This window comes from Zosterops lateralis (assembly GCF_965231275.1).
Source record: "Zosterops lateralis genome assembly, chromosome: 6".
NCBI classification, from domain to species: Eukaryota; Metazoa; Chordata; class Aves; order Passeriformes; family Zosteropidae; genus Zosterops; species Zosterops lateralis.
This window is the reverse complement of record NC_139761.1, coordinates 33,159,706-33,174,496: the sequence shown is the minus strand read 5'-3', so window position 1 is coordinate 33,174,496 and position 14,791 is coordinate 33,159,706. Positions and strand designations below refer to the sequence as shown.

Genomic DNA, 14,791 nt, shown 5'->3' with positions numbered 1-14,791 from the left:
GTCAATTTCATCTGGTTTTACTCTTTGATTTTCAATTAAAGTGCACTGAAATACAAACCATACACTTCCTTTTCAAACTAAAGGTATTACATAGTACAGAAGTTACAATGGGCAGCATTTATCATGAGCATGAGCAAAATCTTTTTATCACCTTGAAAAAGCTCTTTCAGAGATCTGTCCTTGTGAGACCAAAGAGATCTCACAACTCCTTCTTGAAATACAATTTATTCCCCAAAAGGTTTCTAAAATAATTTCCACATGCTATCTAGATTTCTTCCACAAAACAGCTAGTAACTGGTATCTTCCACAATTACAGAAGCAGGTCAAGAGAACAAATCCTGGCAGAAGTACTGAACATATGTACTCAATGGATTGTGAGTTTTCTATGTTCTCACAATGCTACACACATTTACCCTGCATCTGCTGGTCTCTAGCAGGAACTTTTTGAAGAAGCTCAATAACATCATCTTCATTCAGTGCCAGAAGATTGGTGAGATGATGCAGAGAATACACTGCAGTGTGGCAATCCAGATTGTGCAAGTGTTGCAACAAAACCTTCCTTGGGACAGTAATACTGCAAGAGGGAACAAAGAGGTGGCACAGATTTAAGTCTCAGCCAACCTTAAAGACGTAACTCCCACTCTAATTCTGATTGAACCAAACTACTGCAATTAAAAAGAAAACCAAAGAGCATAACTGCAGCCTATGAGAAATTTTGAGAGCTTGTATATACACTCACTACTAGATGATTAGCCAAGAAAATACTATCTTTTCTATTTGCATGCATAAGCTGATAACAGATAGATTTGGCAACATATTTTGGAAAAAGCCCTTCTGATCATTTTACCTGTTTTGCTGAATGCACCATTCAAGAACTTCCACATGAGCCCACAGCCCATCACAAAAATCTTTCAATACTGAATCATTGCACAGATCCTAAATGGAAAGACAAACAAAACGATCTCTTTACAACAAATCCCTCAGCCAGACAGCAGAACCAAGCCTATGCCACACACACGTTTGCAAGACTTCTTTACCTAGATAATAAATTTCAAATACAGAAAATTGTCAGATTTATTACAAAGCCAGCAAAGGAGGGCTATTCTGACAGAACAAAAAAGTCAGTCAGCCTCCCCTTGACACATCTACAGACCATGGAAAGGTGGCCAACCCCTTTTCAAGAGTAGCTCATAAAATGCAAATTAATGCTTCTTAGTAACAGTCTAAAGCTAATCTCTAGAACTAATCATATACTAAAAAGATGACATACTGGGTAGCAGATGGCTATCCTCCTTTCCCACATGCTTTTCTACTATAGATGACTGCCTGCTAAAATCAGATCTAAGAGTTTAACTTGCAGAAGCTACTGAATAGACTTTTGGTGTATTACCAACAGATAGTAACTCCCTGAAGGCAATACCAGCTTAGGTCTGCACTGTGACCCAGCTGTACAAGGCTCCTCATCTCCCCACCTCTGACAGCCAAGCCAGGCAGGAGGCATCATCTGAAGTGCAACTACACCTTCAGAGCTGGAACCCGGTTTCTTTTGCACAGATGAAGACTGCCCCCAAACAAGGTGGATCTTTTGCTCTTGTCACTTATCATTTTGCTTTGAGAATGACTAAGGGGAATTTCTAAGCTACCCTGTTGTTGTACTCAGGCCTGAACTAGTCATTACCCAGGGATGATTCACTGGAGGAACTTACATGAAGTAAAGATGCCCCAGCTCTTTCCAAAACTAATCAGCAACCATTGCCATCTTTTCTCTCAGGTTAACAGCAGAGGCTGTTTATGAGTTTATGCAAAATAAACTTTCAGAGTCTCCTTTGCAGTCATTCTCCCTTCAGAGCCAAGGATTAAGAAAAAAGGCAAGTGTCCCATAACGTTACCTACATGTGACTGTAATACCTTAGCTTTTTAAATTCCATTTTGAGGAAAACTGACATTCTCACTAAAACCTCCCTGGTTTTACTTTTTTTTGAAAAAAAAAAAAGCATTATCTGGACTCAGACTGGGATACTGCCACTTGCTTTCTGCTGATTTACCTGAGTTTTGTGCAGAGTCCATAGCAATGCTTTTGCTGATTCCAAGCTTTGACAATGAGTCCATCCTAACAACACCAAGAGGCGGCTAAGGGGGTTGAATTCTCTCCTCAACAAGCTCTTCAAGCCTGAGTAGTCTTCTCTTTTTAGTAAAGCTAATGCAGTCACCTAGAAAATAAAAGGAAGAAGCATTTATTTTTCCAAAATGTGGAGACCCATAATGCCTGGCAGACTATGTAAGCGAATAGCCGTTTCAATATTAGCTTCATTAAAATAGTAAAGTTCTGCATCTGGAACTTCCAGATAAACTTATATTGTCCAAGCCATCAGGATACTCATCAGTAAAGTTGTCTTGAGGAAAAAAGCATCATTTCAGATGCTCACTACAGAGGCAACTCAAATTCCACTCTACATTATCCTTGCATTCTTTCTATTGATTATGTCTCTGCCAAAGGCATCATGTAAAAGACTTCTAAAAGCACATTACATAAAAGTTGAAATACATTTAACTTTAAAAACACACTTTAACAGTGAACATCTGCCTATATTCTATTTTTTCTATGTAAATACATAAAAATCAATTCATTCATAACAGACTATTTTCATCATAAATTTTACCATGCAAACTAGTCTCACTGCCCAAAGTCTACCAGCATCAGAAAGTAACAAGGACACGAGGTAAATGGTGTATCCAACAAAATTACAAGCAGAAAATGACACTTCTTAAACCCTGAAGATTTAATCTTCAGTCTGCATGCAGATGAGCTTTTCCAAAAATCTCACCAGCAGTTTTATGTTCATTGCACTATTGCAAGTAGGGGAGTTATTACCATTACCTCCTTGTTCCTATTAGTCACCACCCCTGGCAAACACAATTTGAATATAAAATGCTTCTGTGCAACACCAAGATATGTTCAACACAGGATTGACCTTAGCCTCCACTAGATTTCCCTGTTAATGATTTTATGGCTGTACCAGAATCTGCTCCAGAAAGTGCTTGCTGTTGCTCAAACAGTAGAAATAGGCTGTCTTCCAAGAAGGAGCTTCTTTGGGATCTGAGAACAAACTCATCACAGTTCGCTCTGTATCCAGCTGCTCAGACGAACCTAAAAACATCACAAGATTACCTTCCAGTAGAGAGGGGTACCTTTGAGAGAAGCATAATTGCCATTAATTTAAACTGAGAAACACTCAACATTTCCTCAAGAACTAGCAAGCTGTTACATGTTACCAGCTAAGACTCTTGGATATTGCTACTGGGTAACAGGAAGGCCAAGCAAAGCAACTTGATAGCGGTCAGATAGAAAACCAGAAAAACTGTATCGACAATCATTAACATGACAAAAGCCTGCTCAGCACACAGGTTGTTTGCATCAACTCAGGACACAGTGCCTGACTTTCTTTAGCCATGCACACCTCATCTGTGAGTTGCACGAATTCTCACTTGTGCTACTTTGCAGGGCCTTAACAAAGACCTGTCCAGCACTGGAACTTCTCACATCTGTGCAAAGTGAGACCCAAACTACTCCCAATGAGAGTGAAAGTATGTGGATCTCCATTTCTCTCTGCCCACGAGGAAGCACTAAGTGTAGTTATTACAGTTAATTCTATGTGTAGAATTTCTAGAGCCTGCTCCACCAGCCTGTTTCCCTTCAGCAATCCCTGAGTGAAGGAAGAACTGAGGATACAAACCCTACTGACTTACACCTCAGTGAACAGAGGTGAGCAAAAGAGGGTAGGCATTCTAGCTTTTCCCTCCTTGCCACTTCACTGACAAGATCATGGGCATCACTTGACATTTAGCTTCAGCTGAGATCCTCATAGAATCACAGAATATGCTGAGCTGGAAGGGACCCACCAGGATCACTGAGCTACAACCAAATGTACCAGTCATAGGAGCTAGACAAAGCCTGTGAAGCCATGGTTGGTAAAAACCAACAGCTGGACTCTGGCAATGAAAGTGTATCTTCTCTCCTGCTGGGGTATCAGCCCACACCATAGTTCCTTCCACTTTCAGAAGTTTTATTTTCCAGTATTATGGGGTTTGAACATTTGAACATTTTGGGATTATTGAGGTGATTGAACTGTTACCGACCAGAAATGGAACGTACTCCAAGACAGAAGACCCTGAGTTAGAGGTGAACAAATAAAAACTGTATAAACATGGACTGTCACACTTCTAATTACAAGCAAGATTTTCATCAAGAGAAATGCTGAGCAGATTAAAATACAGCACAACAAGGGGTGGTAAAGGAAGTAATCACAAAACACAGCAGAAACTGCAGAAATGTAGGGGAGAGAACCAGTGTTCCTATGCAATTCCCTCCTTTAAGGCTCATTTTAGCATCATCTTTCTTTTCTTAAGACCCCATGGTTTGTTAAGGCACCTTAGCAAGAACATTGCCTGACTTCTTGACCACTTGTCTGTTTAATGCCTTAATGGTTTTGTTAAACAGGAGATTAGTACAAAGCAAAAAGTGAAACAAACCTTTTTGTATTGAATTTGACAACAAAAACTTTTCTCTTGTTCTTTCTGTGAGAACATTGCTATAGAGGCTTAGCAGGCTATGGCTCTGTTTCCTCAGCATACAGTTCAGTAGCTTCTCTTCCCTCAGTGGGCTCCCCTCAGCCCAGCATACATCCAAGAGCTCCCTGAATAAGTGCTTTACTTCATCTGCTTGATGCTCCACCTCAAAAGTCACTACACTTAGAGCAGCATAAATTGTATCTACTAGTTCTCTTTGATCTAGTTCAACTGAAAGCTCAGAACTGCTCTGAAGGCTCTGCAGAGATTTCAAGGAGTCACAAAGAAACTCAACAAAGATGTTTTGTAGAGAGTGATATTGCTGGGGTGAGGAGCTGTGTGTTCCTTGTTCCCCCTGGAAGAACTCCAGCAGAGCTTTTGCCCTCTGGGGAGCCCGCAGCAAAAGCTTCCGGAGAGCTGAAACAACATCCAAACTGAATTTGTGAGAACAGCCATCTCTTCTTTTGCTGTCTTTGATATCCTTGTTCTGCGCACACTCAAATGCTTCAAACAGCTCCTGGTAGGGAAATAATAAAACAGTAAGCCTTTTAGACTTCATTAATATATCAAATGAATTATTTAAAAAAATAGAAGACACTTGAAAGCAAGCAGATAAATCAATTTGGAAACACCATACTACCTAAGAAATCCATTATTAATGGTCCACCTTGTCCAATATCTTTCCTAGAAGAGTGGATATGCATGAATATGTAACAAAATACAAAGAATCCTGTAAACCACAAGTACACTATAAGGACCATGTACAAGAAAGGAACCATAGCAGTCCTTATGGGATGGCTGAAGCACTGCCATATTCTACCTCTAAGCAATATCCTCATGGAACTGTATCTTCATAGATCACTAAGAGCATAATGATTAGTAGGTTTTTTAATCCTATTTTTCCAAATTTGTACCATCTATCTACCAACTATATCCTCATCAATATTTCAAATATGATTAAAACCAATCAGCATATTCAGAAGCCATCTCACAGACTTTTCTTAAGCAACAATAATTTTTCTACCTATCAGAGGCAAACCTACAATTTCAAAACCAGGAAGGGCAAAACAAAGAAACAAAAAAAATCCCAGTTAGCCCACCCAATAATAGGTGGGAAGGTGAGGGACAGGCCAGTTGAACAGCACTTTTGGCACTCCTAGAATTATGTGAGAGCTGCCCTTGGCTCAAAGAGACACCTCAGAGATTACATAGGGGAGAGGTGGTTGGAGTGCACAAAGAATGAGAATGCAATACCCTTTTTTTTAAATATTATTTGCTGGATCAAAATGTAACTACCTATCAACATGTCTCTAACAGAAATTGTGACAAAGATATGAGACTGTTGAATCTCATGTTTCTGTGCAACACTGGTGGACAGTGTGGACAATGGTGGAGTCATGCATGACCTCAGAGGTGAGATGGTAACATGCACAGACCTCATTACTCATTAACAGACTTCAAGCAGATTAATTTTAATCAACATTCAAGTTTACCTTGCTTGTTTTCATCCTGTAATTACTAATTCTGTACTTAGTGAAATACTGAACAACTTTTCCTAAGCTGAAATAGCCCCTGAATATAGTAAGTTTTCATTTTCCTCTTAAAAAATAGACAAACCAAAAAAGAGTGTCTTTAAGGAGTTAGAATCCATAGGACTAGAAGCATCATCTTATGACATTTCACATACCACATCAGATCCCAATCTGTTGTAACTAACATCAAATTGGGACAGTTCTACAGTTAGTAACTTTCCTGATATTCTGCTCTATACTTGCTTTTGATTTAAATCCATCTTTGCATATTTCCACATACTTCTCCAATAAATCAGCCTGCATCTTTTAATTAATAAAAGAAAATGGATCCTGGACCTCAGAACAGACATCATACCAATCCTCAGCAGTAATAGTAGAGTATCCAAAAACTTCCAGAAAGGGGGAAAAGGGGTGCATAGGAGACGAAATTAAGATCTCTAATGAAAGAAAGAGAAAATATACATACTTTTAAAATGTGCTTACTGACTATAGTTTATTTTGGCTCACAATGGGTTGTAGGTTTATGATTATTACAGGTGTCTGTGGATTGAAGACTGTGGCAAGCAGCTGCAGTCAGAACTGATGTGTGTTAGAAAGAGCACGTAGAAAAACCTGTTCCTTGCCTGCCTGCAGCCTGCACTCCAGCCAGAGAAATCACTTGCAGGCACATTGGATTAACTTCACAAAGGGATCTGAATTACACTCTCTCTCAGTTGCCTAGAAGATTAATAACACATTAACATCTCAGGCAGTTAGCAGGAAGCATTAACTTCCATCTGATGAAGCTGGGCATGCTGCAGAACAAGAAGAAATAGGGCATAGAAGTAGCTCACCTTTAGGACTTCCTCAGAGATATCTTTCTGCAGTTCTTCCAAGAATAATAAAAATTCAGTTTCTCTCTGAAGAACAACTGGAACTGTTTTCTGAAACCATGTAAGAATGAGAAATACATTAGTCAATAAAACTTTCATTTACATTAGTATATAAACATAATCATAGCTATTTTACAATCTGCCACTTTGAGGCAGACTGAAACATCTTTCTGAAGTAACTTAATCCTCAATTAAAAGCTATTCCAGTCAGGTACTGCTCTGACACCAGTTGATTTTATTTATCCATACATTTGGAAAAAGAGAATCACAAGAATCACAAAACCATTGATTCCTCAGAACATAAAGAAAAAATGTAGTACCAAGGACAAATGACTTTAAAAAAGAAGTCATCATCTAAAGCTTATAAAGAATTGTCTGACCCCTGAGCTATTTCATCTTTACTGTAAGAGAGGTGCTACACAGATGCAGAAGCTGATACACTCATGATTTTCATTCATATGAACGGCGAAAAGCTAAAATATTAACTTCTAATATATTTTTTAAAATCCCTTTTTTTCTCTTCAGTATGAATATTACAGTTTTTCCTTGATAAATTTGTTAAAAGCAAAAGCAGTGCATGTCTCCAGATACCTTGAGAACTTAATTCCAGGAAATGTGGGAAAGCCTATTTAAATAAGCAACTAGGGAGACATTCTGCACTTGGAGGTCAAAGCTATAAAGTGCATTTCAAAATCATTAAGATTTTGAAATCTTAAAATCTGTACCTGATTCCTGGCAAGCCATTTTTCCAGCACAAGAAGCCAAAGCCATGCTGTTCTCCATGGGCTAGAATTCTGTCCCCACCTACAAGAGCAAGAAGCACATACAGTGGATTATACAAGGTTGTCTCCATTGCCAAGATCCAGCAAAACAGTGCCAGAGATCATTTTGATTTTGTGTTTCTTTGAGTAAGCTAAAAACAAAGACAAGTAAGTAGCCACAGACAAAGGAAAAAAATGCAAAGAAACCAGAATATTTGTGTTCTTGCACATCAATTCAGTGATTTCTGCTCTGCAAATAACTGCTTTTAGATTGGCCAAATACTACTGGCATGATTCCTCAAAACAAAGAAATCTAGTCCTGTTCCAAAGTTCAGTCTGTGTAGCTCTCTTTGAGCATTTCAGCAGATTTCCTTGAAATGTGACCACTTGCCCAACACTGATATTTCCTGTTCTGCCTATTTCTATCGAAAAAATGAAACTAAGTTTTAGGTCACAGCAGCCCAAATGCAGCTCTATCTCCAACTTAAAAGTGAAGCAAGGTACTAATTAAACAAAGTATCCTTCTAATTTCCATCAGCATTTCACGTGCTCCAGCACTTCAACATCCCAAAGCCTACAAAGTTAGGACATATTGTACTGTCAAAGGGACTAGGAAAAGGAGAAAGCACAACATAGTTTCCTGTTCTTTAAAAATCTCAGCACTACTAACTAAAGCCTTTAAAGTCCTCAGACTCCTTCAGCTCCTGTCAGTGTAAATTGTTTCTTAGAACCTTTACTGAAATGTTACACAAACTTTATTGTGAAGAAGTATGATCATTTGATTAGACAGGAGGAATACCAATGTTCCCTGAAGTGCCAGAAAGTCACAGACACCTAGCTGAAAAAATAAAGAGATAAAAAGTAACTGGGATTACTGAGTAAAACCGATGCCATTCCAAAATACGCTGTGAGAGAAACAAGAAAATCAACAGCATAATTTGAACCTTTTAGAATTGCAGTTTTAGAAATTAGGAGGTTTTTTCAAGAGTTGGAAACAATATTAGATTTTAAATAACTATATTGCTGATCTTGGTGGTTTCATTTCTAAATTAACCAAAACTCAGTGTCAAAAAAATGTAATTTCAAGAGATGGTCCTTTTCCTTCAGCAAAATCTAACAAAATCAGTTCTGAAATGCTTCCAAGTAGTTTTAAGCTTGTAGCAATCACCATGTCAGCTAGGTAAATGAACACAACTGGTTATCCCGGTGGGATGGGCAGCCTGCTGCGTTCTGGGTCAGTGATAAGACACCAAAGTCCAGACAACAGCATCACAAGACACCTGAGCACAGAAGCACAGCCAACGCTAAGCTAACTACTGTTCCTCCCCATTTCACATTCAATCTAAGGAACCTTACTTACCTTACCCCCACGGGGCAAGCTACCAGAGCCTGGAGAATCGCCTCCACCTTCCCGGGGCCGTCCCCGTGCCACCGGCTCAGCTGGGGCACGCAGGCCTGTGCCAGCTCCCAGTGCCCACGCCGTGCGCACTCACAGAAAAACCCGAAGAGACGCTCCAGAGAGTCCGCTTCTTCGTTCCCAAAAGAATGCATCTTCCCGGGACGAGGGGACGGCCCGGGACGGGGCGGCACACGCGAAGGCGATGCGGCACTCCCCGGCGGGGCAGGGCTCTACAGCACCGCCCCGGCACCGCCGCCCCGCGCCGCCGCCATGTTGGGCGCCGCCTCAGCTGACCGCAAGGCGCCCGCCCATTGGCCGAGCCGGGGCGGCATGTAAATAACCGCCACGTTTGTTTGGGGCAGCTGAGGCCGCCGCGGGGGCTCGGGCAGCGCAAGCCCCGCCCCCAATAACCACGCCCACCCCCGTCCTCATGCGCCAGCCCCGCCCCTCGTTCGTGCCTCGCGAGGCTCTGATTGGCTCCCTCCCGAAGCTCCGCCCCCTGCGCCGACGCGGGGTCCGTGAGGGGCCGGGGCGGATCAGGCGGAGTGTTGCTGTGGCCGGGTGTGGGTGCGTGTGTAGACCTGAATATACCTACATACACGCACAGACGGGCAGGGGTATACATGTGTGTGGGAGTATATGCACCACCTGTACAGCTGTATAGTCCTGCACATATACGTCACTCTGGTATACATATACATATATACATACATACATACATATATACATATATATATATATACCCCCCAGATATATACACAAATACATATATCTATACATATCTACAGTGTATTTTATATATATATATATATATATATATATATATATATGTATATATGTATATACAGGGTATACAGACCTGCATGTAGGTGTATACATAAGGCTGTAAATGGTATATAAATATATATATATGTATGTAGTTATATTGCTCTCTGCTGGGAAGCACAGCACATCTATATATATGTATATATGTAGCTATGCATTTGAGAGAGGAGAGTTTTGGTATCAATAAATAAATGACGCGGGGTTTGTATGTATTACGTACATAAATATGTGTAGGTAGTAGAGAGAATATTATGCAGAGTCACCCGTAGTTTTCAATAGGTGTATAAAATAAAATATGCAGGCGCTGTGAGCCTCCCCACAGGGCCGAGGCCGTGACTCAGCTGCTGGGCTGGGTGGTGTCCAGCAGTGTTCGGCAGAGATAACACCCCCTTCAACATCCTCCCTTTATTCCGGGCTTTTTTTGTTTGCTTTTGTCCTGCCATATAAAACAAAAACTCCTCCGGGGACTGCAGCGGCGAGGCGAGTGTAGGAGGGAGAGCGGTGATGACAGAGGAGAGGTGTGCCAAAGTAAGTGACCCAGTCAGTCCTCAGGGCTCCTGAGTGGAAAATACGGGATGGGAGCTGTGCACAGGCCGGGACCCACCAATAAACCCCTCATGAAGCTTGCAGGAGTTTCTGCTATTACTTCCTACAGCTTCCTGAGCATTTCTCACCTGTATGGTTAACTGAGTGTCCACAGGTGAACAGTGTGTGGGCAGTCACGCCTCCCAGTTTTCTGGATGAGCTGTAACAGTTGTGACCATGTGGTTGTCATTTGCTCTATTTAGTCCTGATACCCCGTGCCTTTAGTGATGGCACTTATTATGATGTGCCTCTGCACAAACCATTTCTCAATGTACACTTTTGATTTGGGGTAGTATTTTGTATCTTGTCTCCAGGCATGGAAGAAGCTTTAGTGGGACGTGAGACCTGTATGAGCATGAACTTCATTTAACCTGAGATATTTAATGCTTATTACCCGCTTTCTAATTGCTTTATTTAATTTAAAGTATCTCCCTACAGTCAGATTCTTTACTTGACAAGCATATGTAAGACATATCAAGTGCTTAATGCAGCTCTTTTTTTACAAAGTTCAAAACATACTTGCTGGAGTCACCTGTACGCTCCTGCAAGAGTAAATTTACATCATTAACAATTAGTAGTACTGCTGTAATTTTTGAAGTATTTTTTAAAAATTTTTAAATTTTTCTTCCAATATTTACCTTGTTAGGAATTAGAGGTTTATTAATATATCTGTGGAACTCTAAAGGTAGCTGGATGTGAATATCAAAGTGGGAAAGTAAATTGTGTAATGTCATCTTAGCAGAATATACAACTAGTGTAATAAAATTAGGAAATGAGGTACAGGCAAAACATGTTTTTCTTGAATTTGTGTGCATGTATTGTGCAGGTCTTCTGCAAAACTGTCTGAATTTTTACCTTGGAACACTGGAACGATAAAGCTCTTTTTATCTCAAACAGAGTCTGTTGTGCATTGCCTTGGAATATTATCAGTGTTATGCAAGTTGCCAATAACATTTTGTGTTTTATAGCAGCTTCTTTCTACGTGAATCTGCACAGGGAGTGATTACATGCTGCAGTGTAGTATTCTGACATTTACATTTTAAAGCCATTTCTGAAAATGAAGCCTCAAAACATCCCTATCAATTGTTTCCAAGGTCTCTCTCTTTAATATTTCCATGTCAGCTATGGCCTGTATTAGTTCTTCCACTGACCACCAAAGCTGTTAGAGAATTGCTTGGAAAAAGCAAATATAGCTCAGATCTTTTGGTGCAGGCTGCAACTACAGGTCTCTGTGAACAGAACAAAAGCAGATCCACCAAGAAGCCACTTTTTGCCTCTGAAATAGTGTGACTTTTCAAAGTCACTGTCACAAAAGGGCTGGGATTGCCTGTGAGGATGTGGCCAACATGCAGTGGCAGGGCAGCATCTATGCTGCTTTCACAGTGGAGGACACAGGCTGATGGCACCGAGTTAGCCCACCAGAATCTGGTAGCAAATTTGGGGTGGCAGGACAGAATAGGTTCAAGAAAAGTCTGTGCCACACATCAAGCTGCCACAAAGCTTCTCATCTGCTGCAACCAGAGCAACTGGGGTGCTGTTTACCAGATTTATTGTGTCATTAGAGCGCAAGAAGTACTTTGAGCTGGAAATACTTTCAAGGTCTTTTGTACATGTAAAAATAAACCCAAGTTTTATCAGGTGATCGAAGCAGCTGTTAAAGCTGGTTTACCCACAGCATGACCCACTGCAGCCATTTTCACTGTTCCCTGCAGGTGGAGCAGTATGTTGGTGAAATTAAAGGTGGCCTGAGACCAACCATGAAACTCACAGTCATAGGCATGGTACACTCCAAACCCAAGAGGTAGGTGAAGGGACTGCTGGGGGCTTCACCCTGTTATACATGCTCCTACCTCTCTTCTAAATCCAGACGCTTTCTTGGAGGAATATGCTCTTTGAAGAAAGAAAGTCAAACAGATTAACAATTTATGGCCTTATTTAATTTTCCTGCACTCAGACTAAGATTAAAATGTCAGGGAGGAGTTCACTGTTCGGCCTTTCTGACTGCCCTGACAAGATTTTCTACTACTTGCCCTTATCTAATGTGAACTGGAGGGAACACACAAGTGGCATTTCTCCTCCAGGAAGAGATGCAATTCTCAACCTGAATCTTGGCTGTCTGCAGGGGGTTGGAATCAACACCATTTAAAAACCAGTTTTGGCGCAGGACATAGAGAGGTTCATTGCTGTCTTTTATCTGGATAACAGCAGCTCTGCTCATCATCACACTTTTTTGCATCTACAGCTATCAACTCCACTGCTTCCACTGGTGAAGAGTATGCCATAACCTCTTTTAGGACAAAAATGAGTACATGTTGAAGGGTTTAATTTCAGTCAAGACAAAGGGAAAGCAATATCAGAAACCAGTAGCATTCTACTGGACACTGGGGCAGGAAACAAAGACCAGTCAGGTCTCATCCCTTTCTCCAGCTTCTAAGCCTGTAGAAGTCCTGTGTTTTAGTCTGACATGAAACCAACACCTGTCTCTAGTCTTTATAAGCATCTGCCATGTTCCCTATGTCCTTTTACATTTCTGAAAGTTCCAGTCATTTAATAGATTTTTTCAGCTTTTCAGTGACTCTGCTCTGTGATCCAGTGGATGCCAACAAAGATGTTGGGCTGTTATTTACAGTTAACTTCAGTGAGAAATCCATCACCCGAAATGCACGAATTGCTGGGAAATGGGGAAGAGAAGAGAAGACCATTCCCTACTTCCCATTTACAGCAGGTGACACGTTCAAGGTAATATTTCAGGTACTATTGTGATAAAAATAGGGTAAAAATTCGTGTATAAAATAATAATTCGATGTATAATGAAACAAAGCTAAAGTAAAATTGTAAAATCCAATAGAAGGGTAACCGTTCTCTCTCAGCCTGCTAATCTCAGTTGCAAAGACAGGACGAAGGTCATCAACTTAGACAAAAGACACTGGCCAACCCTTATAAGAATCACTTCCTCGCCAAGGCAAGGAGAAATTCCTTCCTCAACCTTCTGGTGCCACAAGCAGAATGAAATCAACATAAGACAGACTCTTGGAATTGACATAAGAAAGGAGCCTTCCCGGAATGAGACAACTAGACTTGATGAGGTCTGGGAGGGCCATCGAAAAGAAATCCGGACTATTCAACCCACCTTGGACACCTGGACTGCCTAAGGGCAGAAAATTCCTATAAAACGGTGGACTGAGAGCTGCACTGGCGTGGACTAGGGCGTCTGGTACATCGGTGCGGACCTCTATCCACCCAGCGCGCGCTGACAATTTCCTATTATTGTGGTTTTTCTCTTTTTCAGGTGCTCGATATTCTGTTATTAATAAATTGTCATTTATTAACCTGAAATTTGCCTTTGCATTTATAACACTATGAATAGGATGGAGAAAAGGAGAGGAGAAAAGCTGAAGGCTATGTATATGACCACAAACAGCCAGCTACTGACATTGCCAGGTTAACTAGTCTAGTTAGCAACAGGCAGCAACAGTTCAAGCCCTGATGGGAAAGATGCATCCCTTTCTCTGACCATCATGAGAGTACCCCCTGGAGCTTTGCAGTACCATCTCAGAAGAAGGGTAGGTTATTTATTAGGAGCATTTCAGAAGAACTGGTAGACTTTGTGCTTTGCTATCCCCATAACATTTCATTCTAAGCCCATGCTGTTGAAATCAGTCCTGCTGCTGATCTCCAACACCCTTCCCTATCCTTTTCCACTGCAGATGGAGCTCTTATGTGAACACCAGCAAGTGTCTTCTCTCCGGAAGTGGGGAAACACGTGACCTACATACCCGGAAGTGGGGAAAACACGTGACTTCCATACCCGGAAGTGGGGAAACACGTGACTTCCCGAACCCGGAAGTGGGGAAACACGTGACCTACGTACCCTGAAGTGGGGAAACACGTGACTTCCCGAACCCGGAAGTGGGGAAACACGTGACTTCCCGAACCCGGAAGTGGGGAAAACACGTGACCTACATATCCGGAAGTGGGGAAAACACGTGACTCCCGAACCCGGAAGTGGGGAAACACGTGACTCCCGAACCCGGAAGTGGGGAAACACGTGACTTCCCGACCCGGAAGTGGGGAAACACGTGACCTACATACCCGGAAGTGGGGAAACACGTGACTTACATACCCGGAAGTGGGGAAACACGTGACTTCCCGAACCCGGAAGTGGCGAAACACGTGACTTCCCGAACCCGGAAGTGGGGAAACACGTGACTTCCCGAACCCGGAAGTGGGGAAACACGTGACCTACATACC

The 14,791-nt window shown here is 41.6% G+C and overlaps 2 protein-coding genes across 3 annotated transcripts in view; one reads left to right on the top strand and one right to left on the bottom strand.

Annotated features, from left to right (window-relative positions):
• ZFYVE26 (zinc finger FYVE-type containing 26) overlaps positions 1-9,370 on the bottom strand; it is a 46,895-nt gene extending 37,525 nt beyond the window's left edge. For both annotated transcript variants that reach the window (XM_083863568.1, XM_083863569.1), the window contains exons 1-8: positions 9,092-9,370; positions 7,696-7,774; positions 6,932-7,021; positions 4,531-5,083; positions 3,018-3,148; positions 2,046-2,210; positions 848-936; positions 414-574 (exon numbers count right to left, since the gene is read on the bottom strand). In XM_083863568.1, coding sequence (XP_083719694.1) covers positions 414-574; positions 848-936; positions 2,046-2,210; positions 3,018-3,148; positions 4,531-5,083; positions 6,932-7,021; positions 7,696-7,774; positions 9,092-9,282 — 1,459 coding nt within the window. In that variant the 5' untranslated portion in view covers positions 9,283-9,370. The remainder of the gene's footprint in view (positions 1-413; positions 575-847; positions 937-2,045; positions 2,211-3,017; positions 3,149-4,530; positions 5,084-6,931; positions 7,022-7,695; positions 7,775-9,091) is intronic.
• Positions 9,371-10,324: 954 nt separating this feature from the next.
• On the top strand, positions 10,325-13,823 carry LOC310910663 (galectin-related protein-like). The gene is made up of 4 exons (XM_083863571.1): positions 10,325-10,483; positions 12,253-12,341; positions 13,105-13,279; positions 13,411-13,823. The coding sequence occupies exons 1-4, from the start codon at positions 10,460-10,462 to the stop codon at positions 13,690-13,692; spliced, it is 570 nt and encodes a 189-aa protein (XP_083719697.1). The 5' UTR covers positions 10,325-10,459; the 3' UTR covers positions 13,693-13,823.
• The last annotated feature ends 968 nt before the right edge of the window (positions 13,824-14,791 follow it).

Coding starts and splice junctions, on each gene's coding strand:
- LOC310910663 (XM_083863571.1), top strand. CDS start 10,460: ATGACAGAGGAGAGGTGTGCCAAA. Junction 10,484..12,252: donor CAGAGGAGAGGTGTGCCAAA/GTAAGTGACCCA, acceptor TGTTCCCTGCAG/GTGGAGCAGTATGTTGGTGA. Junction 13,280..13,410: donor CAGCAGGTGACACGTTCAAG/GTAATATTTCAG, acceptor GTTCTCTCTCAG/CCTGCTAATCTCAGTTGCAA.